This window comes from Panthera onca, chromosome B3 (genome assembly GCF_046562875.1).
Source record: "Panthera onca isolate mPanOnc1 chromosome B3, mPanOnc1 haplotype 2, whole genome shotgun sequence".
NCBI lineage: Eukaryota > Metazoa > Chordata > Mammalia > Carnivora > Felidae > Panthera > Panthera onca.
In genome coordinates, this window is record NC_138344.1 from 105,726,584 (window position 1) to 105,752,631 (window position 26,048).

General features: G+C 44.5%; 2 protein-coding genes across 2 annotated transcripts; both read right to left on the reverse strand.

The window, feature by feature from the left end:
• Window positions 1-5,802: 5,802 nt before the first annotated feature.
• GPR135 (G protein-coupled receptor 135) lies at window positions 5,803-7,739 on the reverse strand. The gene has a single exon (XM_060619723.3). The coding sequence runs from the start codon at window positions 7,550-7,552 to the stop codon at window positions 6,026-6,028; it is 1,527 nt and encodes a 508-aa protein (XP_060475706.2). The 5' UTR covers window positions 7,553-7,739; the 3' UTR covers window positions 5,803-6,025.
• A 7,123-nt stretch (window positions 7,740-14,862) lies between these two features.
• On the reverse strand, window positions 14,863-25,798 carry L3HYPDH (trans-L-3-hydroxyproline dehydratase). The gene is made up of 5 exons (XM_060619946.3): window positions 25,185-25,798; window positions 20,893-21,062; window positions 18,177-18,299; window positions 17,950-18,087; window positions 14,863-15,874 (listed from the first exon to the last, which is right to left on the reverse strand). Exons 1-5 carry the CDS (start codon window positions 25,690-25,692, stop codon window positions 15,749-15,751), a joined length of 1,065 nt encoding a protein of 354 aa, XP_060475929.3. The 5' UTR covers window positions 25,693-25,798; the 3' UTR covers window positions 14,863-15,748.
• Window positions 25,799-26,048: the final 250 nt, after the last annotated feature.

The following is a 26,048-nucleotide window of genomic DNA, read 5'->3' on the forward strand; positions in this document are numbered from 1 at the left end:
TCTTAATTTTTTTTTTTTTACCACCGAAACTCCATTGTTTTGACAATGCCCTTAGACTTAAACTTCCCACGCTCTGTTTCAAATAAAGTTAGTTGCTTTGGGGAGAGCTGTAGCACTGCCTGCTTCGAGTCCTGTCTATACCCCTGGCCAAAATAGCTGAGCCAGAGCTCTAAAGCTGGGGGTCGGGGGACGGCAGAGACAGTGTCCTACTTCTTTTGGAGTGGCACCTTGCTGTAGGAGCAGGGCACCGGGTGTGGGCAGTGGCCCACAGTCTTCTCAGCTTGTGTCTCCTACAGCGGAGTCTCCATCCTACAAATGCGCTGGGTTGAGCGCACTCACGACCCTGGTATTCCCAGCACGCCATCCCTGAGGTCGAGCACCTGTCCTATGGATGGAGGCTAGGCCGAAGAAGAGAACTCCCAGCCCCTTGGGTACACTCACCTGGAATTTAGCCTCTGCAACATGCAGCTGAAAATTTGAGAAGTTCTCATGGCCTGCTCCTCCCAGGGAGATACCATACCCTCCCATTGGAAGCTGGGGAAGAGGGAGCCTTGTGTACATGGTTGTACTCACCTGAAGTGGAGTTTCTGTCACACTGACCTGGGTGCAGGGAGAGGGAGTAGGTTATAGTTCAAGCGCCACTTACTCTCGCTCTTCTTACTGAATCATAGTAGACTTTCTCCAATAAATGTTTCTTCATTTGCCGTATGCCGTTATGACAACTTCCAGAGACTTCAAATGGCTGCTTTGTGAATAATTTTTACCACCTATACCAGTTTCACTGGCTAGCAGATCCCCAGAGACCCTCACTGCCATTCCACAAACGGAACTCCCAATCCATACTTACATATCATTTTGATTTATTGACCCAACAATATCCAAAAGTACCAAGCAATCAAAAATATTTAAGGATAATTTTTCAGGGGCACATCGGTAACTCAGGTGGTTAAGTGTCTGACTCTTGATTTTGGCTCAGGTTATGATCTCATGGTTCGTGAGTTCGAGCCTCGCGTCCAGCTCTGCGTTGAAGGTATGGAGCCTGCTTGGGATTTTCTCTTTCCCTCTCTCTCTGCCCCTGCCCCACTGGCTTGCTCTCTCTCTCTCTCTCTCTCTCTCTCAAAAAATAAATACATGAACTCTTAGCCTAATTTTTAAAAAGCAGCCTGAGACAGTATTATGGGTGTGGCATAGCCCTCCATGATGCTGAGACAGGGTAATTATCTTTTTGTGTCCAAAGAGGCGCTCTAAAAGTGGTCCATAGTTAGAGCTGGGTCCTCCCGGACTGAGTGAGGGAATAATCACGCATAAATTTTGGATGTGACTGGAGACTGACTGGTGGATGCCAGGACGGATGAATCACCACTGAAGACTGATGTTTACCAATGCTTGGTACTAAATAAGCCCCTAGAACCTAGATACTGCCATGTTAAGTTTCTATGTGGCAGAACAGAGGACTGGGGAAAAATTTAATTGCATAAGAATGACAATTTCTTGCACCATCAAAATTGTAGACTAGGATTTAGATCAGCTGTAAAAGTATAGGCTTTTTTTTTTTTTTTTTTTTTTACAAGTTCAGCTCTAGGCAGGGAATTGAGAGAGATAAAAGGGAAGGAGGAATAGGAGAGGCTTTGCGGTTTTTTCCTTTTAAGTGAGAGCTTATGGGTTCACAAGAGGGATTTGGTTCAGTGAGAAAGACTAAGGATACCAGGAAAGTATCGATGGCGTGAGGTTCCTGGGGCTAGAAAGGGCCCCACTTTCTTTACTAGTGGAAAGACAGAGCTGAGGACTGGTATAAATCCAGGTTAGCTTGTAATGTTCATCTTTCAAGAGGGGAAGGTCAGTTATAAGTTTGAGCAGAGAAAGTACGAAGGATCACTAAAGTGAGCCAAAAGAGTGAGCTGGCAAGCAAAAAGGTTTAAATTGTTGGGCAGGGTAGAGGGGCTGAGAGAAGCCATGGACGCTGGGTGCAGAGGGTACTCGATCTGATCTACGATTTTCCTCCAGTTGTGCTCAGCTGTTCTGGAGCAGGAATGGAGAAGACGGACGACTGGGGTCTGCCAGGGCTGAGATTATACTAGAAAATAGCTGCCCAGCATCTCTTCATATATTTGAAAATCACATATCTTATATAGCTGTTCTCCAACTCAAACAAATCTTTTCTTTTACATTTTATGATATTTATTTCCCCATCCCTTTAGTGTTGTCTTTATCTTCTCTGGCTCTTCTCCGGGTTTCCTATTTTCTTTTACACATTAAGAGAGGCAGCACAGTGCGGTGGTTAAGATGGGACTTTTGGCGCCCATCTGCTAGGTACAAATCTTATGTATAGTGCAAACTTCCTGTGTCACCGCGGTCAAATCACATAGCACCTCTGTGCCTCAGTCTTCTCATCTGTAAAATGTGGGCAGTGATAATATAGTATCTTCCTAGAGAGTTGCTTTGAGGAGCAGATGGGGTAATGTACGTACTATGGTGAGCGTGACTCGTTGCTCTTATTGTCATTCAAAGGAAACCCTCAAAGTGGGAGCAGAATGACACATGAAGGATTACGTGCTGACCAATATTTAACATATCTCAATATTTCATAGCTTCTCTTTCTCCTTTTTATTTTATTATTTTTTAATTTTTTTAATGTTTATTTATTTTTGAGACAGAGAGAGACAGAGTATGAATGGGGGAGGGCCAGAGAGAGAGGGAGACACAGAATCAGAAGCAGGCTCCAGGCTCTGAGCTGTCAGCACAGAGCCCGACGCGGGGCTCGAACTCACGGACTGCGAGATCATGACCTGAGCCGAAGTCAGACGCTTAACCGACTGAGCCACCCAGGCGCCCCTCTTTCTCCTTTTTAAACAAAATCACTATAATCGTGCACTCCATGTGAGGAAAAGTCTGTCTTATATTTGAGAGTCAATCTTTCTCCGTCTTTTATTCAAGGCGTCGATTTCTGTCTCTAAGTATTTACAACTGGACCAGATTGGTTGCTGGCCTTTATCTACATATCTTTTGCTTCCAAATCCATCTCTTTTGATAACGGTTTCTGAAAATGTGACACCTTTTCTTCCCCACAGGTAGAGTCCGGATTAGGGCCAATTTTTATAAAGCTCGAGGTCCTCCATTAGACTGTAAGCCCTCTTAAAGCAGGTACTGTGATTTTCACCTTGCAGTAGACTTAGCACCCAGGAAATTGCCCAATGTGAAGTGGGAAATAAAAACTATAGATGATGATAATAGTGGTGGTGGTGGTGATGCTAACTTCTCATCTTTAGTTTGTCTATCCTCCGACCGTTGAGGGAACAACGGAGGCTAAAGGAAGAGAACACAGGGCTCCAAAGCCAGACAGACTGGTGGTTCAAATCCTAGTTCTATCACTGACTAGTTGTATAGCCTCAAATAAACAAACAAGCAAATAACACTATAATTTTTTTAGTAACTTATTAGCATTGCTTTTTCTTTTCCCTCCCATTTTTGCCAACCATGACTCTTACAGGTCCTGATGGAACGGTCTCTTCCCCAAGCTATCCTTTTCTTAAAACTTCCTACCACTACCTACACCAAGAGTTAGGATGGGACTCCTTTCCTGCCTTAAAGTCCCTCATGCTACCACCTTGTCACTTCCAGTCTCTCAGATTTTCCCTTCACTCACCAGAAAGGTTATTCCATGCCATGTTTATTTTTAAATATCTTCCTTTGAGTTTTCTTTTCAGGGAATACCCCACTTTGTACATTTGCCTCCTTCCCCTAAGATCCCTAGCTCTTTGCCGTCATTCACAGTTGCTGAATTCCTATCCTCTGATAACTTTCCTAACTGGAAGACTTTATCATGTCCTCCCAAGTGCCAGACATGACTTCCATTTTCTCAGAATGCCAAAAAATACACAATTGTTTTGACTTTAACAGGCAAATACTGTAGATATACGTTAAATATTTGTTCAGCTGCATTAAGTCTGTGTGTGTGTGTATATATATACACACATATGTATGTAGACACACACACACACACACACACACACACACATATATATAATAAGTGCTAAAGAGTAGAGATTATCTCATCTACTTTGCACCACATTGAGTATAGCAAGATATATACAGATAATGTATAAACTTATGAACTTATGATTGTGATGATGCCTTGAGCATGGGGGAGAAATTAAATACCTTTAGCTCTGACAGAATCATATTTTTCCATCTTTGATTACAAAATACACCCACCTATCACACAGAAGTGTAAAAAATAATTAACCTCTTTAAATGCAAGAAAAAAAGGTGGCTATTTCACATTGAAATTTTAACATTATAGCTGATGTCATTTCATATCTAGTTTAAAGTACTCATTCAATGAAGGCTGTGAAATGTTGAAGGCAAGAGGAGTAAGTGGAGGGAAGGAAAGAAAGAGGGAGAAAACAGTATCTTTCAAAATTCTGAGTAAACGATTCTGTGAATAGTGGCATTTAATGTGCAAAATTTCAGACACACAAACCTGGAATTGTGCTTTTAAGCGTCTTTGTCTTAGGGGCTCCTGGGTGGCTCAGTCGGTTAAGCGACTGACTCTTGATTTCAGCTCAGGTCATGATCTCATGGTTCATGGGTTCAAGCCCCTGCATCAGGCTCTGCACTGACAGTGTGGAGCCTGCTTGGGATTCTCTCTCTCCCTCTCTCTCTGTTCCTCCCCACTTGTGCTCTCTCTAAAAATAAATAAATAAATAACTTTTAAAGAAGAAGCATCTTTGGTTTTCACATTTCTGAAAATATTTCCAGCTTGATTGAAGTTACTTTCTGACCTTATGCCCAAATTATTAATATTCTATTATATGCAATAACACCACATCTATTCTCCCTTTCTAATAATGTTAGTTTAGACAAATCATGTCTATAAAAGCAATGATTCATTTTTTTTTTCATAAATATAATCAAACTTCCAAATGTAGAAGGGTATGATGCCCTTGGAAAGCTCTATGCTTATTCTAAGAATACAGCCACTTCTCAAAATATTTTTAGAATTCTTCATTGTACTCATCCTCAGTTAGCCACATAGGAAAGCCAGTCTTGTTATTTTATAGAGCTCTCATTTTTTTATATATATGAAAAAGTGTCATTACTTACCTGATTCAATCAACTTGACTTCAAGTTACATTTTTGGCTGCATCTGAAAATCAAATTTACCTCAAAAGGCAACGATCTTCTACTATGAAAGTTATTTTTTAAAAATGTAAAAGCACTCTACGAACAGCATCCCCCATGTGATTAGAAACAAAAGTATCAGGTTAGAGTAAGGGTAAAGCCTCAAAACTTCCCAGGGCAGATAATTTGGGGGACACAATGAGGGATATTAATTTTTTTCAGTATAATTTTGGAATACATTTATAAACAGCCACATTTGTTTATTTTCATATTTCTATCTGCCCTTCAGATGGTTGATTTTATGGTAATAAGCTACCTTTCAAAATCCGAAAATGGTTTAAAATGGTCTATGAATATAAAATTTCCCACAAAGATTATAGGGACACGGGGTGCGAGGAAGCGCACCAAAACGTGTAAGGACAAGAATTTTTCGTTCCCAACCTAAGCACCTGTCAGAGGTGCAAGGTCTAAAAATCTCAACTTTGGTGAATTCTGGTGATTTAGGGGAGCCTTCAAGTGATTCTGAAAGTCTCCATCCTTTCCTGAAACTCTCTGTATTTGAACAAATCCTGGTTGCATTCAGTGATTTTGTTTGTTTCACAGTGTGATTCCTATAATATGAGCTTTTCAGTAATTGTGAATGTTATTTTTCTCATTTTTGGCACTTACAGTTCACAATGCTTGGTTGTGTGGTTTAATATTTTAATTTTTGCATTTTACACTTGGCACTTTTGAAGAAGGGCACATTGTCTTGTATGTTGTTTGGGGGAAGGGGTAAGCCTCCCCCTCTGTCTCGTTTTTAAATGTTTGGCTTTATGAAATACACGATTCTCCCCCAGAATCCCGTATCATCAAACGGTGCAGCTGAAAATTTGCCTTTACAAGCTGTGAATCCCAACCTTTCTTAGAGGCTGGTGTCCCCAGCTTCAGACTTAGGCTGTTTGACCGCTGCTGTCACTGGTTCTAGGGGCCCCTCCCTGCAGAAAAGCACAACTGGGTTTTTTCGAGCCCACATGGCCAAGTCCCCTCCCATCCCGCTGGACGGGTTGGAAGAGGACATCCTGCTGAAGGCTCCCAGACGGTTGGCGTAGCGGTTTCGAAGGCGATTGCGGCTTCTGGCCTGCAGACCGGGGCCCTGGTTGGGCAGGAAAGCGTCCACGTTCCTAGTCCGGTAGCCCTCTTCCCGGTTGCGCCCCAGGAGCATCGAAATGTTGGGGTTGCGAATGGCGTAGATGACAGGGTTGATGGCCCCATTGGCCCAGGTCAGCCAGACAGCCACCACATTGAGGAGCGAGGGGGCTTGCGCGGCCTGGGCCTGCCGGGCCGCAGCCAGCAGCACCAGGAAGCAGTAGGGCCCCCAGCAGCAGATGACGAAGACGATCATGATAAGCACGGTGGTGGCCGTGCGCACCTCGCTGAAAAAGCGCAGCACGCGCGCGTACGTGGTCAGGGGCCGCACGCGCACGTCGGACAGGCGCACCGTCTTGCAGATGTGGTAGTGGCAGAAGCACATGAGCAGGAAGGGCAGCAGGTAGCAGGCCACCACCAGCCCCACGCTGTAAGCCGCGCCCAGCTGCGCGGGGTCCGGGGACGTCCGGTACAGGCAGCCGTGGAAGCTCTGGGCCGCCGGGGGCTCCCGGGGCGAGCGGAGCAGCTCCCAGGGCAAGGAGAAGCCCAGGGCCGCCAGCCAGGCGCCCGCCAGCAGCTGCAGCGCGCGGCGGCGACCGATCTTCTCCCGCGGCGGCCGCACGATGGCGCAGTAGCGGTCCAGCGAGATGAGGGCCACGCTGAGCGTCGACACGATGCCGAAGCACGAGCTGAAGAAGCGGCTGGCGGCGCAGAAGCCGCGCCAGGGCCCCGCGGCAGGGGCGACGGTGGCGGCGGCGGCGGCGGCGGCGGGGACCGAGCCCCCTGGCGGCGTGAACAGGTCCAGGAAGGCGGCGGGCAGACAGAGCAGCGCCGTGAGCAGGTCCGACAGGGACAGAGACAGGATGAAGGCGTTGGTGACGGTGCGGAGCTGCCGGTGTTTCACGATCACCCCCATCACCGCGCAGTTGCCCAGGCTAGACAGCAGGAAGATGAGCAGGAGCACGAGCGCCTGGGCTGCCACCGCCGCGCCGTGCGACAGCAGCGGCGCCGCCTCGGGGCCCGGCGGCGGCCTCCCCGCCGCCCCCGCCGCCCGGGGCCCGCCGAGGCCGCCGCCAGCCGAGGCGCCAGTGCTGTCGCCCCCGTTCCCGTCGCTCTGGTTCCCCAGCGCCGCGGCCGCCGCGGTCGCCACGGTGCTGAAGGAGAGCACGGCCGCCGCGGTGGCCGCGGAGGAAGTCCCTCCAGGTGCGCCGGCCGCGGAGGGGGCTCCGGGGTGTGGGCTGCCCAACAAGGTCATTCTCGCTGGCGGGCGGACCGGCGGCGGCGGCGGCGGCTGCTCCTCCATGGGGCCCCGAGGCGGCCGCGGCTGTGTTCATCCCGCACGGGGGGAGGCGGCCGCAAGCCCGGGGGGGGGGGGGGTGGCTCGGGCTGGGGCCAGAGGCCTCTGCCGGGAGTCGGGTCGGCGGGACGGGTGGCGGTCGCCCCGTACCCGTCGCCCCGTACCCGGCCGATCCTTTGACGTGGGTTCTAGGCGTTGCCGAGGGAACGGTGTTTACGCAGGAGCGCGGGGCGGGACGCCGACCAAGCACCCTCCGAAGAGCCGGCCCACAACATCACTCCTCCACGAGGTTACCCGGCCAGGGAGTCTGGGCTTCAGCGGGGGCCAGGTTGACCCCCACCCCCAAGGGACTTCATTTATACGAGGGCCAGGTGAAGCGGGACGGGCCCTCATATAAATGGCCAAATTCAACAAGGGTTCACTCTTGAACTCTCTTGTCGGATACAAGTGTCCTACAGGAAGGCCTTTGCCGGGGACACTCTGCTTCCTGTTGATGTTTTTGGCACATGCAAGTAAGGGACCTAGAACCTAAGGTGAAAAACGGTCCAGATCCGGAGATCTTAAGCCTCAGGAGCCGAATAATGTGAACCAGGGTGTTCTCAAACTTGAACATGCAACAGAATCACCTAGAGGGCTCATTAAAACGCAAGTGACCGGACCCAACCCCGGTTTCAGATTCAGTAGGTGTGGGGTCCGGTCCCAGAATTTGCATTTCCAACAAGTTAATAGGTAGTGATGATGTTGCTGGTTTGGGGAACACACTTTGAGAACCACTGAGGTAGTGAGCTTATTAAAACGCATGTTTATGGATGACTCCCAGAATTATTGAGGATGGGCCTGTGAATCTACAGCCACAGGTAATTCTGACATAGGTGCTGTGAGGAGCTAGAATATGGATCTCGGAGACAGCAGGCCATCTTGTTTTCAAGGGCGCAGACCTCAGGACCATAAGTGGTTCACACGTGTGTGGCAGCGTTGGGTGGAGAGTAGAGAGCAATGAGTTCCTTGCCCTCTTGGCAGCCTTCCTCAGTTCTCTGGAATGTGGTGTGTAGAAAGTGCTACCAGCCAGGGAGTCACCGCTTTCACAGCTCCAGGTTTGTGGCTGGGAGATGGAGAACTGAAAGGTCCTGCCTGCCCAGGGAAGCTGCATCTCAAGTTTCTGGGCATGGCCTCTAATGGGGGAAAATGTGATAAACCCTTAGGTTCTCTAAAACCATGGTTTGCAAAGTGTGGACCCTAGACCCGCTGCATTAGCCCCACCTGGGACCTTGTCAGAAATGCAGATTCCCAGGCTCTGCCCCCAGTATACTGAATCTGAACTCTGGAGGTGGGGCCCGGCCATATGCCCTGCGAGTGATTCTGACCCACAGTTGAGAAACACTGCTCTAAAGAATGACCAGTGCACTTGCAGATCTTGGAATCAATGATATTAGTGCTTCAGATGCTTATTTCAATGAGGAAAAATATCTTACTGGAAATTTACAGTATAAATAGAAGTTTATTTAAGGTGGTAAACAAATGCATTATAGGAACTCATTATAGGATGTTTAACAGTCTAGCCTCTGCCCACAACATGCCAGTAGTGACAATTAAAAATGTCCCTGGGGGGGTTGGGGGGGGGGGGATGACCACAACTGAGAACCACTGAATTAAGACAAAGCTATATAGTAGTTTATTTAGCAAATCTTCTCTGTGCTAGGTTTTCAGAAACAACAAATCAGGATCTCAGCCCAAAGAACCTTACAGTTTTAGGCAAACCCAAATATATTACAGTATTGTACGTGTTGTTAAAAAATATAATGAAATTCTATGGAGGTGATTATTCCTAGGGTAGCTGATGAAGACTTCACACGAGCAGTGACATCGGACTCTCCAAAATGAGAAGACAGAGAAGGACCTTTGAAATTCATGTGTAAAGTCTGGAGATAAGTGCATATGTTACTTGACTCTTGGGTACTGGTGACTGAGGGTAGGGAGTGGAGAGAGAAATAAATGATAAAATGATAAATGATAAAAGTTGACTGGAACCCTCTTATGAAGGCATCGCATGCCATGTTACAGAGATTGAACTTCATCAGGGGGAGATGGGGTAACGGCACTCGCCATTGAAGGGTAGGCCAGGGTCAGGTATGTTCAGAAAGACAAGAATGACCTCACACGCTCCTGGTTTTCCTCCTCCCTCGGTTGCCTCAGTGGCCTCTCCCGTTCACCCCCATCATCTGGTCTAAATGCTAGAGTCCATTGGGGCCCAGTCCTCAGCAGCTCTGCACTTCCTCCTCTCACCACACCCAGAGCTTTGAAAGCCCAATGTTCATAATCCACGCTGAATCTCTAGCCTCCAGTGCCAAAGCACCTCAAACTCCACGTGACCCAAGTGGACTTCATGGTCTTCCTCCCACTTTTCCTAAAATCCCTTGGTCCTCTCTATTCTGTGTCTCAGAAAATGGCACTACCTCCCATGTAGCTTACAAACTGGAAATTTAGGATTCTAGGCTAATCCCTCTTCCTCACCACCAGCCCATGTACAATTGACCCCCAAGACCTAGGGATTTTACTTGTTAAGTGTCTTTGTTTCCATTCGCTTCCTCCATCACTTCCTCCTCCACCTGAATCTCAGCTTTCGTTCTCTCTTCTTTGAGCTACCTCGGCCACCCACCGCTCTGGTCTCCGCACGTCCAGCCCCTACACTACACTGCAGACCGGATGCCTTTTTAAACAAAATAAATTTGATCATGCCATTCACTGATGTAAACCCCTCTACGGCTTTCTCCTTTTAATTTAGGATAAGGACCCCAATCCTTAATGTTTCCTACAAGGCCCTGCATGAGTTGACATCTGCTCCCTTTCTGGTCTCATTTGGGGCCACTTTCCTTTTTGTCGCTCCAGTCTAGTCACACTGGCCTTTTGCGACCTTCTTGAACCTCTCTTCTTAGGTCATCTGCACTTGCTATCCCCTCTGTCTAGAAAGCCCGTTCCCTCGCCTTCCCCCAATGCCCTCGCATCCCTGTCTCCCCGTGCATGTTAACCTCATCTCTCGGGGGAAGCCTTCCTTGGCTTGAAGCATATCAGCACTGTCTATAATTATATTGTTGTGATTAATCACTACCTGCCTCTCGCTGTAGGCTGCCGGCTTTGTGAAGACTCGAACCTTGTTTGGCGTGTTATTAGATCCCTAACACTTAGCACTTTGGAAAATTGTTAGATACACAAAACCTATTTTTGAGTGACCGTAGGAGAATTTGGCAACCAGGAGACCAGTTAAGAAGAGGCATTGTAAGAAAAGGCATTCTCCCAGGGGAGAAATGAATAGGGTCTGAATAAAGGCATAGTGGAGAGGGCGAAGAGATTTTAAGGAGGTAGCGTCTTTGGATGTAAACAATACAGAGCATTGTCTCACCTAAGCAAAAAAGGGGTTTATTGAAAGGATAGGGGGAGTTCAAATTATAAAAGGATAATCTAAGGGAAGTCAGGGCAGAGATAGCAGGTAGAGGTACAGAAACTAATTGAGGGTGATCACTACTGGAATAAGTCCACTTCAGCCGTGTTTCAGACTTTATGTCATTTCTCTCAAGATCTCAGGTCCAGGGAGAGAGAGTCTGACGGTGTACCCTCTGCCTGGAAGTCCAAGCAAGGCTACAATGCAGGGGATGGATAGTTTTCCACAGGAAAAGGTGAGTGTTGCTGATAAAGCAAAGGGGAGGGAATGATGCCAGCCGAATCCACCCACATCCACCTCCGGAGCATCAACAGACAGGACAGAATGGCATGACAGGAGCCAAGGATAAATCGCAAGTTCGTGGCTCAATGGATGGTGGTACCATTAATTAAGGTGGAGAACACAGGAGGAGGGGCACATTATAGGGGGCAGAGGAATCTGACTTGTCCATCAGGTAGTGGTATGGCTCTGGACCTGAGGATTTAGAGATTTGGAAGTTGTCAGCCTCTCTCTACAAGAGAGAAAACCACAGGCATGAATGTGATGACTACGGACAGGGTGTTGAGTGAAGAGAGAAAAGAGCCATGGGTGGAATGCTAGGGAGTAGAAAAAATTAAGCAGGGAAAGGGCGAAAGGCCAGGCAGGTGAGTGAAATATCTAAATGAGGCATACTGGCCAGTTGAGAAGTCAGAAGTCTCGGGCTTGTGGTTTTCATTTTGATTTGCTTTTCAAAACAAGGTAATCTTCTCAGCTTCTTCTCAGGAAAGCTGCTGTGACCATGAGGTTACCGCTAGGTGGGGAGCCAACAGGCCTCTTTTGTATTTTAGAGCTAAAAGGAGAAGTTGGCAGGTAGGGGAGGCTCAAACTTGTAAAGCCTGGACCCATATGGGTAATTAAATAGGTCGGTGAAACAGTTTTGTTACTCAACTACCGTAGCATTAGCCTCACCTGGGAGCTTGCTAGAACTGCCCCACGCCTGCCTAATAAATGAGAATCTGCAACTTAAGATCCCCAGGTAATTCATACCCACCTTGAAGTATGAGAAACATGGTTCTAAGGAGGGATGTTATGGAATTTGGGGATTTTAAGAGTTAAAGAGAAGGATGTCCCAATTCTTACGGAGTCTAGAGGACTTGGAGCAAAACTCAGTGCAATTTCATGGTGAAGAGAAGATGGACCTGGGCCCACGCAATTGCAACACCTGGTGGGGCTATGGTTAGGGTTAGGGGTTAGGGTTAGGGTTAGGGTGGGTACTAATGAGGACTGGGTACTAACTTAGTGACCTTGAGAACTTCAGTGAGTGGCTCTGTGGCTGACCCAGCACCAGGGGAATGGAGGTTCTTGCTCTACAATGTACCACACTTGCCTGCCAGGAGCAAGGATGAGTATCCGCCACGGGTTGCATAAACCCTCGGGTGACTGTTAGACTTAACAGTTAGATCAAGGATAATTTCCAGTGAATAATGAAGTGAAAACCAGATGGCAACAGTCAAATAACAAATGGATGACGAGAAAATGTAACCAATGTGCACAGAATCAGGAATTTAGGAATTTGACTACAAAGATAAGGAAACAGGGGTCATGGCAAGCTAGAGAGGTAAGGCAGACAAAGGATGTTTGTTTCATTTTGTTTATGATGAGCATATTTAAGTACTTAGAGCTATGAGATCAGTGAGGGAAAGGTGGTTGCTTGAGGGAGGTTCCAAGACCCTTACCAACGGTGGGAAAGGATAATTGTAGGCATATATAGAAGTTAGACTCAGTGGGGCTTGTGACTGGTTAGATACATGGAGGTGTGGGAGGGGGCAGTTAATTTCCCTAGTGTTGACTCGAAGAGAGACAGTGAAGTGCAGAAGGGATAAATATTACTTCAAGGTTTAGACTGTGGCTTGGAATCGAATTTAGGAAGATATAGGCACTATTTTTTAATGTTCAAGAAATATAACATTTTATTAACGTCCTCTATTCCAGAGCAAATTCTGGCTGTATTATCTTAGAAATGGAGGAAGTATAGGAGGGAAATACTCGGCTTGGAGTCAGAAGTCCTAGATTCCCAGCCTTTAGTGTGGCCTTACGGGAGTTATTTAACATGTCTGGCTTGTATTTCCCTCATATACAGATCTTCTACTTACAATAGGGTTACACCCCAATAAACCCATCATGAGTGGCAATACCATAAGTCAAAATGCATTTAATACACCTAACCCACCGAACATCAGAGCTTAGCCTTGCCTAACTTTCACATGCCCAGAACACTTACACTAGCCTACTGTGTGCCAAATCACAAAACTTATTCTATAATCAAGTGTTGACTATATCATGTAGTGTATTGAATGATGTACTGAAAGTGAAAACCAGAATGGCAGTGTGGGTACAGAATGTTTGTCAGTGTTCCACTGTTGACCCTCATGACCGCACGGCTGACTCACTGTGGCTGTGGCTCACTTCGGCCACTCAGCGTCACATGAGAGTGTGGTGCCACATATATGGGGCCCAGGAAAAGATGCAAATTCAAAGTCCGGTTTCTTCTGAATGTGTATCATTTTCCCACCATCGTAAACGAAAAATTGCAAGTTGAACTATCGTTGAGGACCATAGGTATATTCATGTGATAGAAACAGTGGTATTCCATGGGTGGGGCAGAGGGAGTGGTCCATCGTGATGCACTTGATAAGGGAGTGTGCTTTGTCTGTAGAGAATTTTATTTATTTTTTTTTTTAGAAAGAGAGGGAGTGGGGCACGTAGGTGGTTCGGTAGGCTACATGCCCGACTTCAGCTCAGGTCATGATCTCACGGTTTGTGTGCATCAGGCTCTGTGTTGACAGCTCAGAGCCTGGAGCCTGCTTTGGATTCTGTGTCTCCCTCCTCTGCCCCTCCCCCACTCACGCTCTGTCTCTCTTTCTCAAAAATAAACATTAAAAAATTTTAAACAAAGAGAGAGAGAGCGCGAGGGTGAGGAGTAGAGAGAGAGGGGGAGAGAGAATCTTAGGCTTCACACTCAGCATGGAGCCCGATGCAGGGCTCAGTCTCATGACCATGAGATCATGATCTGAGTCAAAATCATGAGTCAGATGCTTAACTGAGCCACCCAGGTGCCCTGATAATTTTTAAACAATAATAAAATCCACTAAAGTCAGTCTGCTTTTTGTCATCACCAAGTGCTGACAATTTAAACAATGTCATTGATAAAATACTCCCCACTCTTGGTAGCTATAGGACAATATGCATTTCATGCTGTACTTCATTAGAGGATACGGGTGTGGCACATTACAAAATGCTGTAAGGTATAACTTTTAAACAATGTATGTATCTTTTTCAAGTTAATGTGACTTGTGAAATTTGGAGAGAGAATAGTTCTATTTTCATTTTAAAAAGAAAGTACAGCTAATCTCTTTAATGTGTAGAAAATTTCTTGGTCATAGTAAGCTAGTGATGGTGTCATGTTCTTTAATTTTTTTTTTTTTTAACGTTTATTTATTTTTGAGACAGAGAGAGAGCATAAACGGGGGAGGGTCAGAGAGAGGGAGACACAGAATCTGAAACAGGCTCCAGGCTCCGGGCTGTCAGCACAGAGCCCGATGCGGGGCTTGAACTCACGGACCGTAAGATCATGACCTGAGCCGAAGTCGGCCGCTTAACCGACTGAGCCACCCAGGCACCCCAGATGATGTCATGTTTTGAAGGTAAGTGATTCTTTTACCACAGAATTTTATAGGAGATGAGTAGAAAACATTAGTTTTTGTATAATAGGGAAGCTAAGAAAATTAACTATAAAGTTATAAAGCTATGAAGCCTTCATTTTGGTCAAGTAATTCAATCACAGACTTAACCCGATGACAAACCACTTAAAAGTAATCACTTCAGTTTCTGTATGCTCAGAAAAAATATATATATATACTATTGCTTATCTCACAGGACTCTACTGAATGTTGAGAGCATCACGTATTGAATAAGTCTTTCATACTTCATTTTATAGTGACTGAAAATGATCAAATTTTATTTTTAACAGGCTCACAGACAAGTAACTAGCAAGAATTAATAGTTAACATTTCTTTCAGGTTTTAAATCTACCTGGCATTTAATTGGTAGAGTATGAAATGATTCATTGATTTCCACTGTGTTTATAATGCAGTAAACAACCCCTTTTATAAGAACCTTAACGATACAGCACAAATCTGATTATTGGTCTTCTCACATCAGCTTATGGCACTTCAGCCACCTCGCGGTAGGAGCAGGCCTTTGCAGCAGAGAAAACATCCTGGCAGCAACTATAACATCTGCCCGAAGAAGCTGACCCATCCCAATCCTCCCCAGGTTATGTGTGCTAAGTGTTGAGTACCTAATAATAATCCACCTCCCTTACATCCTGCTCGGAGAGAGGATGTTATTTTACTCAAAAACTGGAAGACTAAAACAATGAACTTGTAAGAGGCATTGTTATGAGGGCTACAATTCAAGCTATTGTTATCCAACGAGCATCTAAAACATACTGTAGTAACTAGCAGAGAATAACATTTTAAGACTAATAAGGACTAAGGTATTAATTTTACCTGGTAGGTTAATGACTAGAAAAACATTCTGAATTTTCAGGATTTTGTAAGCTGACAAAGGTGACATTTATACCAATGACATGTGCAAATATGAGGTATAATGATTACATTTAGTCACAGAAATACTATTTTAGAATGAGTGGGACTTGGCTTACATGTACAATGTGGATATCATTTTCCATATAATTCAGAAAGAGTGCTGAAAAGTCACAGAAGTCACTTGAGAAGGAATCCATCCCTCAGTGGGTCATCATTTTCCACTATAAAACTTGCTGTACCTGTATAATGGGCTTGCCCAGATACTTCCACTATAACAGCTTTAAAATCCCCACATTTTGCTTCCTGAGAAAAGATGAAAGGAGTATAATATCAAAATACTGCACTTATGTTGTGTCTGGTCTAAAAGTCACATTCTTGACTTTTATCATTTTAAAGAAAACCTAAGGTTCATCTTGTAGGTCATAGAAGGTTTTTAAGGAGAGAGACATGATCAGATTTGTGTTTTAGAGAAATTAACCTGTAAAATGGAAACAAATCAGAGAGGAAAGCAATTAGAAACCTAGAAACCTCTTCAGAGTAACCTTCATTCATTGATGGACTCTAGAGTCACTAGGGTAGTTTTTAGGGAGGCTGGAGAAGAACATAACAAATACTTTGCAGGTGTAACTGGCGGGCATGAGGACTCACAAATGGGAGGTGAGGAGTATGCATGAGTTAAACACGAGTGTAGTTCCTACTTGGAAGTGAAGCAGATACCCCCATTAACCAAGACGGAATGAGACAGGAAGAGCACATTTAGGAAGGAAGGAAGAACTTTTTGACAAGATGACATATCTCTGGGACTGTCATTTCCATATGAGTTTGGTGGACAGTTGGGAATATGAGTGTTAGACTCAGGAGAGAGGCAGGCACACGGTGGGCATGGGAGGGATGAAGGTTCAGGAATGGTCATCAGTGGGGTGGTTGGGAGTTGAGGCCTCCAAAGTGGGTAAAATTACCCAGTGGCATCAAAATGCAGATGAGATGAAAAGGAAACTAAGGATGACATGCTGGGGAGCAGAGGAAGCTGAGGCAGGGAAAGAGACTGAGAAGGCACCATCCTAAGAGCTTGGAAGAGCCCAGACAGAGAGGGAAGGCATGTGGTGTGAGTGAAGATATCCTGCCAAGTATGATTACTAACTATAAAGAAAGAACTCCAAATGTTAACTACCGAGTATCTTTATTATTTCTTAATTTTTAAACATGAGAATAACTAACTCTTATGATAAGATGTCAATCATTAGATTAGGACACAGTAGTTTCATTATCTTTTTATAAAGCTGCTATAATAAAAGCCTCATTAAAAATTTGCTTTGTCCAATAGCAATACAGTAGTGCTTAACAGTGCACAGTCTACACAGAGAGGTCCACAGAGTCTGGCTCTGATACCCGTTAACTGTTTGACCTCTGGCAAATTACCTAACCTCTCGAATCCTCTGTTTTATCATCTGTTTAAAAAGGATAATAACAGTACTGACTTGCCAAGATTCTCATGAGGATTAAATGAGATGGTACGTATAAACTGCTTAGCGTGGAAATTAACATATAGTGAAATTAGCTATAGACTTGAAGACAATGTGCATGTCTGCTTTTGCATTCAGTCAGCTGGGATGTCACCCATCATATGGCCTCTGGAGAGCTCCACTATACACCCGTGGGGCAATGAAAGTGAAAAGCAAATAATGTCTTTGTATTAATGCATGCTAAGTTTTGACCTTGTGGACCCTTAGGAAGGAACTTGGGGGCCCCTAGGGATTCCAAACCACACTTTGAGAACCAATATCCTAGCTGAACAGAAGTTGTTTTTTTTTTTTTAATTTTTTTTTTTTTAACGTTTATTTATTTTTGAGACAGAGAGAGACAGAGCATGAACAGGGGAGAGGCAGAGAGAGAGAGGGAGACACAGAATCAGAAGCAGGCTCCAGGCTCTGAGCCATCGGCCCAGAGCCCGACGCGGGGCTCGAACTCACGGACCGTGAGATTGTGACCTGAGCTGAAGTCGGACGCTTAACTGACTGAGCCACCCAGGCGCCCCTGAACAGAAGTTTTTATAGGCCTGATTTAAAAAAAAAAATTTTTTTTAATGTGTGTTTATTTTTGAGACAAAGCACGAGCAGGGGAGGGGCAGAGAGAGGGAGACAGAGGATCTAAACAGGTTCTCCACGCTGACAGCAGAGACCCCAATATGGGGCCTGAAGTCATGAACTGCGAGACCATGACCTGAGCCGAAGGTGGACACTTAACCGACTGAGCCACCCAGGTGCCCCTAAAATTTTTTTCTGAGAGCTGAGTGAAGAAACTTCCCTAACAGGGAACTCAGGCCTCTTCAGTTTCAAAGGTCACACACTTACAAATAAGAAGCCAAGGGTGTTACTTACCCTGACAGCCTTCCCTGTGAATACTGAGCCAGTTGCACTACTTTTAAAGGCTCTGGTCTGGTTCAGTTCTAGAAGCCCTTTGTGATACTGTAAGGCAATTCGAGCTGTCACTCCTGATCCAGTAGGACTTCTGTCAACCTGTTTCAGAGTAAATGAAGATAAGAGCGTTCACAGTGTTCCAGTTCCACACAATCTGGCTTTTGTGCCAAACATTACAGTTTTAATACCTGTTCATCTGCAAACACACAGATGTTGGTGGTTGGTTCCTCACTGTAAGTGTCTTTTCCATCTGTTAATATAGTTCCATACAGAAAGGAAAGGTCTTCACTCTCAGGATGATTAATTTTAAACTGAAAATAACAACAACAAAAAATTATCATGTAAAATTGTCATGTAAAATTACATGTAAAATAAATATTTTGATTCAAATTTATCTTAATAAGTAATGTAGATGGGGCACTCTTAGGCATAACTTTTCAATCTGTCATTTTTAAAATACTTTTTGGGTCAGGGCAGTAAATGATATCTTTGTCTAGATGAATACAAATAGTTTTATTGGAAGTTATGGTTCTTATCATTCTTTGAGTCCTTTCTAAGGAATTTGTGCTGCAGATAGCCTCTACTAAAGGAACAGTTCTATTTATACACACACACTCCAAATGCTACTCTCTTTGAAATACTGACCCCAGGATGGTTAATCCATAGACTGGCCGTGTTTGCTCAAACAGGAGGAGCTAAGGCAGTCAGTCATAGGCTCACTCTCAGGAGTTTGAAGGGGATAATGTCGAAATATCAGACAATAAACAGCTAGAGCTGAAGTTATTACCATGGGCAGAGACAAGGACCTGGAAGAGAGGTCACGAGCAAGCAAACGTTGTAACAATGCAGAAGCTATTAGGTAAGAGAAATGGTTGGATGAGAAAAAAGATCTACTGTAAAGGATGAAGTCAGTTGGTATTATAAGAAGCAGCAGATACACAGAGAAGCAGGCGCCTGAGTGGTAAAGGATGGTCAGGCCCAAACATGCAATGCTTTCTGTTCTTAGGAGGTCTAGTTGAACTTTTCCTTGGTTTCTCTAATGCCTATTAGATTTCAAACCTGTAGCACCATTACATCACACTATTCACGGGTATGCTCCCCCCACTAGACCCCCGCTCCTTAAAAGTGGGTTTGTTCTTTCTTCGAATCTCTAGCATCTAGCATAGCATAGTCCGACTCAGTAAGTTCTTGGTAAATGTTTGTTAAAAGAATGAATACACCTTTATACACCTTTATAATACAGTGAATATTATACTGTGCTTTAACTAACAGGAATTTAAGTAAAAACTTAAAAAAAATAAATGAAGATGAATTTGTATTAACTTTAGCCCCCACCAAAATGGCCTTTCCCTAAATCTGCATTAGCAGCGTGAATGGTCAACAATTCAGAAAGTAGCTCCGATGCCTGATTTAACACTAACAGATGATGCTATGGTTGGTCATCTCATATGTGATTCTCTCCTATTTTTCTTAGAATCCCTCGTCCCTCAAACGCCACCCCTTGCCACCTTGGTGAGAAGTTAAAGCTTTAATGAGAAGTTCAAAATTACTCCTTTTATTAAGAAAAATAGGTGGTGCCTGGGTAGCTCAGTCAGTTAAGTGCCTGACTCATGATTTTGTCTCAGGTCATGATCTCATAGTTGTGAGATCGAGCCCCGCATCCAGTTCTGCGCTGGGCCTGGAACTTGCTTAGGATTCTCTCTCTCCCTCGACCTCCCCACCTCGTCCCCTCTCCTGTGCAAGCTCTCAAAAAAAAAAAAAAAAAAAAAAAAAAAAAAAAGAGGAAACGATGCCTTTTCCTCTTAATTTCATTAAAAAATAAGGTGAAGTTATTTTATGCCAAATTGTAGCTCAAACTATTAGCTATCTGCTTAGTGAAAAGAAAATTGATATAAATTCAGAGCTTCAGAAGGTGCTATGAGAAAATAATTCTAGATACTAGTATTGACAGCCATGGAAAAATGACAATTTAGAACAGGAATACAGTATATATTTTCATCTTAAGTTATAAATTATGTTATTAAAGTCTCAGGTATGTTAAATAGGCCCATAATATTATTAGTATATTAGACACTTTTTCACAAATTATTTTTTTCCTTAGAATAGTAATTCTCATATGCTAAAACATTCAAATACTGTATATGAGTTTTATAGGTCCCAATTTTATTTTATTTTATTTTTTTACAGGTCCCAATTTTAAATGTAAAATGGCAGGCTTATGCTAGAAATGAAAGAATATCCTAGACTTATTTATCATCTAAGCTGATTTTATCAGAATAGTTTTCCCAAGCCAAAACTAGACTGACTTGAGTAGTTATTTAGGTAACTTCTTAGCAATATGGGAGAAATTCACTAATTAGGAATTACTGTTCTCTGTGAAATAAAAGAATGTCTGATCAGATTTAATGAAATCTATTTTGTAAGCTATAACTGACATTATTTTCAAGTTTTGCAGAATGACCACATATAGCAAAGCATATGCATTTCAAGTTAGTGAAATACTATTTGATACATTTTCTATATGTGTAAATAATCACAAATTTACTAGTATGTATATAAAGTTATTTATTGAACATATATTATAGGTAGGTACTATTCTAAGTCCTTTACATGTATCGAACTTACTTCATTCTTATAACACCCGACGAAGCAGGTATTTCAAAATTCCCCTTTTACGACAGGAAGGTTATGTTACTCTTTCAAGGTTACAAAAGTCACAAGTGGCAAAACTAGGACTTCTAGATAGTCTTGCTAGAGAGCCTAAGATTGTAACCAGTACCTTATTCTTAGTACTTCTAATAACCTAAATATATAAATATTTAATTTTCTGTATAGGGACGTAATTTATACTCCCTCCGTGCCACAGAGGAAGGCATTTGTTATGTAAGCAGTGTTTGTACTGACCTGAGCTTTGACTGCTTCCGTCACTGCACTTGCTGCATCCACAAGGTCCCTTGTCTTTGCAGAACAAACATCAAGTCCTACCTTTTCAGCACTAACAAATGCATAAAACGCCCCACCATATGCAATGTCTACCACCATCTTTCCACGACCAGGAACATCCACTAAGAGATCTAAAAAAAATGTGTTTGAAAAGAAGTTTGTTTTTTAGTATTTTGGCAGGAACAGTTCACAGCATTTTTAATATGTGTGTTTTGGTGGAGGGGTGCTTTTTCCTATCATAAAAAGGAATGAAACAAAAATTTATTTTCAAAATAAGCATCAGATAAATATTAGACCTTTAGCTAAGTGCATCTATTTTTTCTATGTCTTTTATTAATTAATTAATTAATTTATTATTTTTATATAGAATTTATTGTTAAATTGGTTTCCAAACAACACCCAGTGCTCATCCCAACAGGTGCCCTCCTCAATGCCCATCATGCACTTTCCCCTCTCCACTGCCCCCCATCAGTTTTTAAGAGTCTTCTTATGGTTTGCCTCCTTCCCTCTCTGTAACATTTTCCCCCCCCCTTCCTCCCCCTGGTCTTCTGTTAAGTTTCTCAGGATCCACATATGAGTGAAAACATATGGTATCTATCTTTCTCTGCCTGACTTATTTCACTTAGCATAATACTCTCCAGTTCCATCCATGTTGCTACAAATGGCCAGATTTCATTATTTTTCATTGCCAAGTAGTATTTTATTATATATATAAATCACATCTTCTTTATCCATTCGTCAGTTGATGGACATTTAGGCTCTTTCCACAATTTGGCTGTTGTTGAAAGTGCTGCTATAAACATTGGGGTACAAGTGCCCCTATGCATCATTAAGTGCATCTATTTTTAACTTGATAATGCTTGCATAAGTTTTAGAACATCTAGTGCCATGTTTTTCTTAAATCATGTACACTTACTTTATAACTGCTCTGAGGATCTTTGCTAGGAAACCTTAAAGAGGCAGAGAGAGCAGAAATTCTGGGACATCAACATGTGAAAACTATGAAGGAAAATGTAAGTCCCTTTTCATACTATGAGAAATTGTTTAAAATAGGATTTTGGATCCTATTCACAAACTGGCTTTCTTCAACTGTAATGTCAAAACAAAATGAAAAAAAGAGATTTTTCTATTTAAGTTATATATGCTTATTCTATGTATTTTCATCTCATGATGAAAATCTATGTTATTTTCATCTCATGATGAAAATCTATGTTATTTTCATCTCATGATGAAAATCTATGTTATTTTCATCTCATGATGAAAATCTATGTTATTTTCATCTCATGATGAAAATCTATGTTATTTTCATCTCATGATGAAAATCTATGTTATTTTCATCTCATGATGAAAATCTATGTATTTTCATCTCATGAAAGCATCCTGCAAATACTCAGAATAAATCCATTTTAGAATCACTGCTGATGTTTACAGTATCTTTTTGTGTCAGAGTTTTTGAGTATTCTAAGCCCCTGGCATACCCAAAATTTCACCTGAAGGTCAGTTGTTTGAAATCCTAAACTGGTATTTCCAAAGGAATGGAGCTGGATGATATTTGGAGATACTCAAACTGTTTTACCCCTTCTTGCATTTTCCTCTCTTCCTCCTCCCCAGTTCATTCGGCTTGGTGATCACTGCCTTTGGGGGGAGGCGTATGTCAGGGGAGAAAGCAGGTTTTATGGAAACCTAAGATCTCAGGGGAGAGAGGTTTGTTGGCAAAGCAGTGTTCTGAAGGGGAAATATTTCTCCCGGTCTCCTCTGGAGTGAGAAAAGAGGCAGCAGGTCCTCAGTGCAAGAGGACCTATGTTGACTTCCCCACAGCATACAGGGAGGCTACAGGTTGTGATAGAGATAGCAAAAAGGAGGGGAAGCAGGGGCAGGAGCCACACGGACAGGGGTAGATTATGCTTCGCTGGTTAGTTGTGCAGGCTGATGACCAAAAGGCCCTCCTCTCCAAGGCCTTGGCTCTTCTAAGAAAACTTTGCTACACATACAGCAGGAAAGGGGACACCACGTGGAGGGATGAGGCTAGGCAAATCCAACAAGGCAGAGTAGGGTCTCAAAATCAGACATTGTGAAAAATACAATGTTTATTATATTCCTTAGTTTGCACACTGAGTCATACAAAGATACTGGTATGCCTTCAGTTCCAGGCTGCCCACAGACCCCCTTTTAACACATAATGTGTCAAAACAGAGCAAGTTGATAATCAAACATGCCTGTGGAACTTAAAAGCAAACACGAATGGAAAATTTTTTGTTTTTATCTTGATGCTGGTGCAACACAAAAGTCAAACTTAATGAAAAGAGAATGAGGAAGTAGATGGAAATGAAGGACGGCTGGAAAGCTAAGCGTGGCTTTGGTGTCCTCGTGTGTAAAATGGAATTGCTATTCCACCCTGAGAGGATTGTTTTGTGAATTCCATGTAATAATGTGTGGGGAGTGCCTGGCACAAATCAGGAACGTAATAAATGTTGATAGTAAGGTCAAAAGGTTAATTTCTAGTGGGAAGAGGGCTATTAGGGGATGTTTACATTTGCTAATCACCATGTTCTCTCAGTTTTTTATTTACTTATTCTACAAATATTAATTGACTACCTACTGTTCTAGCACTTAAAAAACCAGTTTTCATTTTAGCTGAAGGGAGTGAAAAAGAACTCAATGGTCCTCTAAGGTGGGTACTGTGGTCATCTTCATTTTGCAGATCATGACTTTGAGGCATTGAATCCCTTTCACAAGGTCAAGATGGGGAGGGGCTGAGCAGTGATCTTGAACCCTGTCTACCCTTTTTGTATTTTTCAAAGTAGAGAATTTAGCATATTTTTTTAATGACTCAAAGTGACCATTAGTGCCCACTGATTATTGTATAGTCACACAGTGATGCTCTTGGGAGCTATTGTGCTTATGGATTGGCTGTCCTGCCCCAACCAGCCCCGAATGATGGTGATCTTGCTGCCAGCTGTCATTTCCCACAATTCTAGAGTGCTTCTAATCTGGTGCCGGGGTTGCCTGGGGAGAAACTGGATAGCCAACCTACTTAAACTGCTGAGATTTTTGAGATACAATCTTAAACATCCACCTGTCTGTCTCAAGTGCCCTCCCAATTAGGACGTGATGCCATTCTCTTGTAGAGGGCAAAATGGCATAAATTTCCCCCAGGGGAATTCTTCATCAACCTGTGTGTTTCAACTGCCTGTGGCTGCTCAGACTGGCAAATGCCTGCTCATGCCTGGGCTATTACTGTATCATCCATAATCAGGCTAATCTAGAATCCAAATCCTCAAGAAAGATTAAGATCTAACAGAATGATTTGCATGCACTGAAGACTTAAGGAAAGGCAGCGATAACCCTATTCCTGAATGGACTAAATTAGCTCTCAGCTCACTTCCAGTCATGCCTATTTTGGAGAGATCTCCCTCTTTGTAAGGGTTATAGTTACATACACTCTGTTTTACATGACTAGGCTCTGTGCTAAGGAACCCACCAAAACCTTTTAGAGGCTCAGCACTTGTAGAACTCTAGCAAACCTATATATTCTGCAGCCTTCTGTCTCTAGAAATGTTTTGTTAAATGCTAAGTACCTTGCATACTCTTAATCTTCACCCAAAACTCAATGAGATAACAAATGAAAAAATATGGGCACAGAGAGGTTAGTAATTTGATTAAGGTTGCATAGATAGCTTTAAGGAGTTGTCAGGATTTGGCCCCAGGCAACATCTGTTCCTGTTCTTAAAGAGTAAGAGCAGCAACATCTGTAACTTCCCGATTTGTAAATTGCCTAATTCATTCGTTGTTACTTCTTTTCCAAAGAAGTGGGGAAGGCACTTTGTACAGGTGAGGAAAGGGAGACAGGGTTTAGTAACTTGTCAGGGAGTAATAATGTGTCTCATATGTGTATTCTTAACGAGCCAACGAACCCGGGTACATTGGCTGTTCTTTGCTCTTTCTAACCCTATGAGACTTACCCAACTGTGAAGTCTCTAGGAATGCCTGACAGTGAGGAGTGAGGCGCTGAGTAAGGGAGATACGGAATTCTGTACTCAAGGCTCTCCCAAGACCAAGATGAATAAATCTGCGGGATAATCGAATTGCACACACCGCACAAATCCGCAAGGCTGACGCGAATTTGATTCGGAATTACCTTTTTATTAACTGCAAAGGCATGAGAGTGTTAATTGCTATGCGTGGGTTCCAGGCCAGAGAGGCGGTTAGTGGTGTTAGTTGCGTCCCGGAGCTGGGAGGGTGTCGCCGTTTACCTGTGGCCAGGGCGAAGGCCGGGACGCTGTGGAAGCGCACAGGGCCGCGACTGCGGCCGCCCTCGCATTCCACGAAGGCGGCCACCAGCCCGCACGGGCAGTGGATGTTGACGCGGGCCTCGCGGGCAGCGGCCGGGGGTGCGGGGACCAGCCCGAAGTCGACGGCGAAGCGGCCCAGCGCCAGCACTGCGTGGCCGCACATGGAGCTGTAGCCCTCGTTATGCAGGAACAGGACGCCCAGGTGCGCGTCCGGCAACTCGCTAGGCACCAACACAGCCCCGTACATGTCCCGGTGCCCGCGTGGCTCGAACATGAGCCGTCGTCGCAGGTGGTCAAGGTGCTGGCGCATGTAGCGCCGCTTGGCCAGTAGTGTGGGGCCGACCACTTCCGGACACCCCGCCAGCACGATGCGCAAGGGCTCGCCGCCCGTGTGCATGTCCACCACCGACAGCGCCGGTGTCCCCGGGTCGTGCGGCGGCAGCCACGGCACCGCCAGCGCGCTCTCCATCGCTAGCGTCCAGGAGCTCCACCACGTCACCGCCGGACGCGCTTCCAGCCTCGAGCCCACCCGCGCACTCCGCGCGCGAGAGAGGGTGGACGTACGGCCGCCTCGGGGGCGGGGCCTCAGAGAGGAGACTAGGAAGCGCGAGGGGGCGGGGCTTCGGCGTGTTGGGGCGGGGCGGGGCTTTGGCGTGTTGGGGCGGGGCGGGGCTTCGGCGTGGTGGGGCGGGGCGGGGCTTCGGCGTGGTGGGGCGGGGCGGGGCTTCGGCGTGGTGGGGCGGGGCGGGGCTTCGGCGTGGTGGGGCGGGGCGGGGCTTCGGCGTGGTGGGGGGGGCTTCGGCGTGGTGGGGCGGGGCGGAGCTT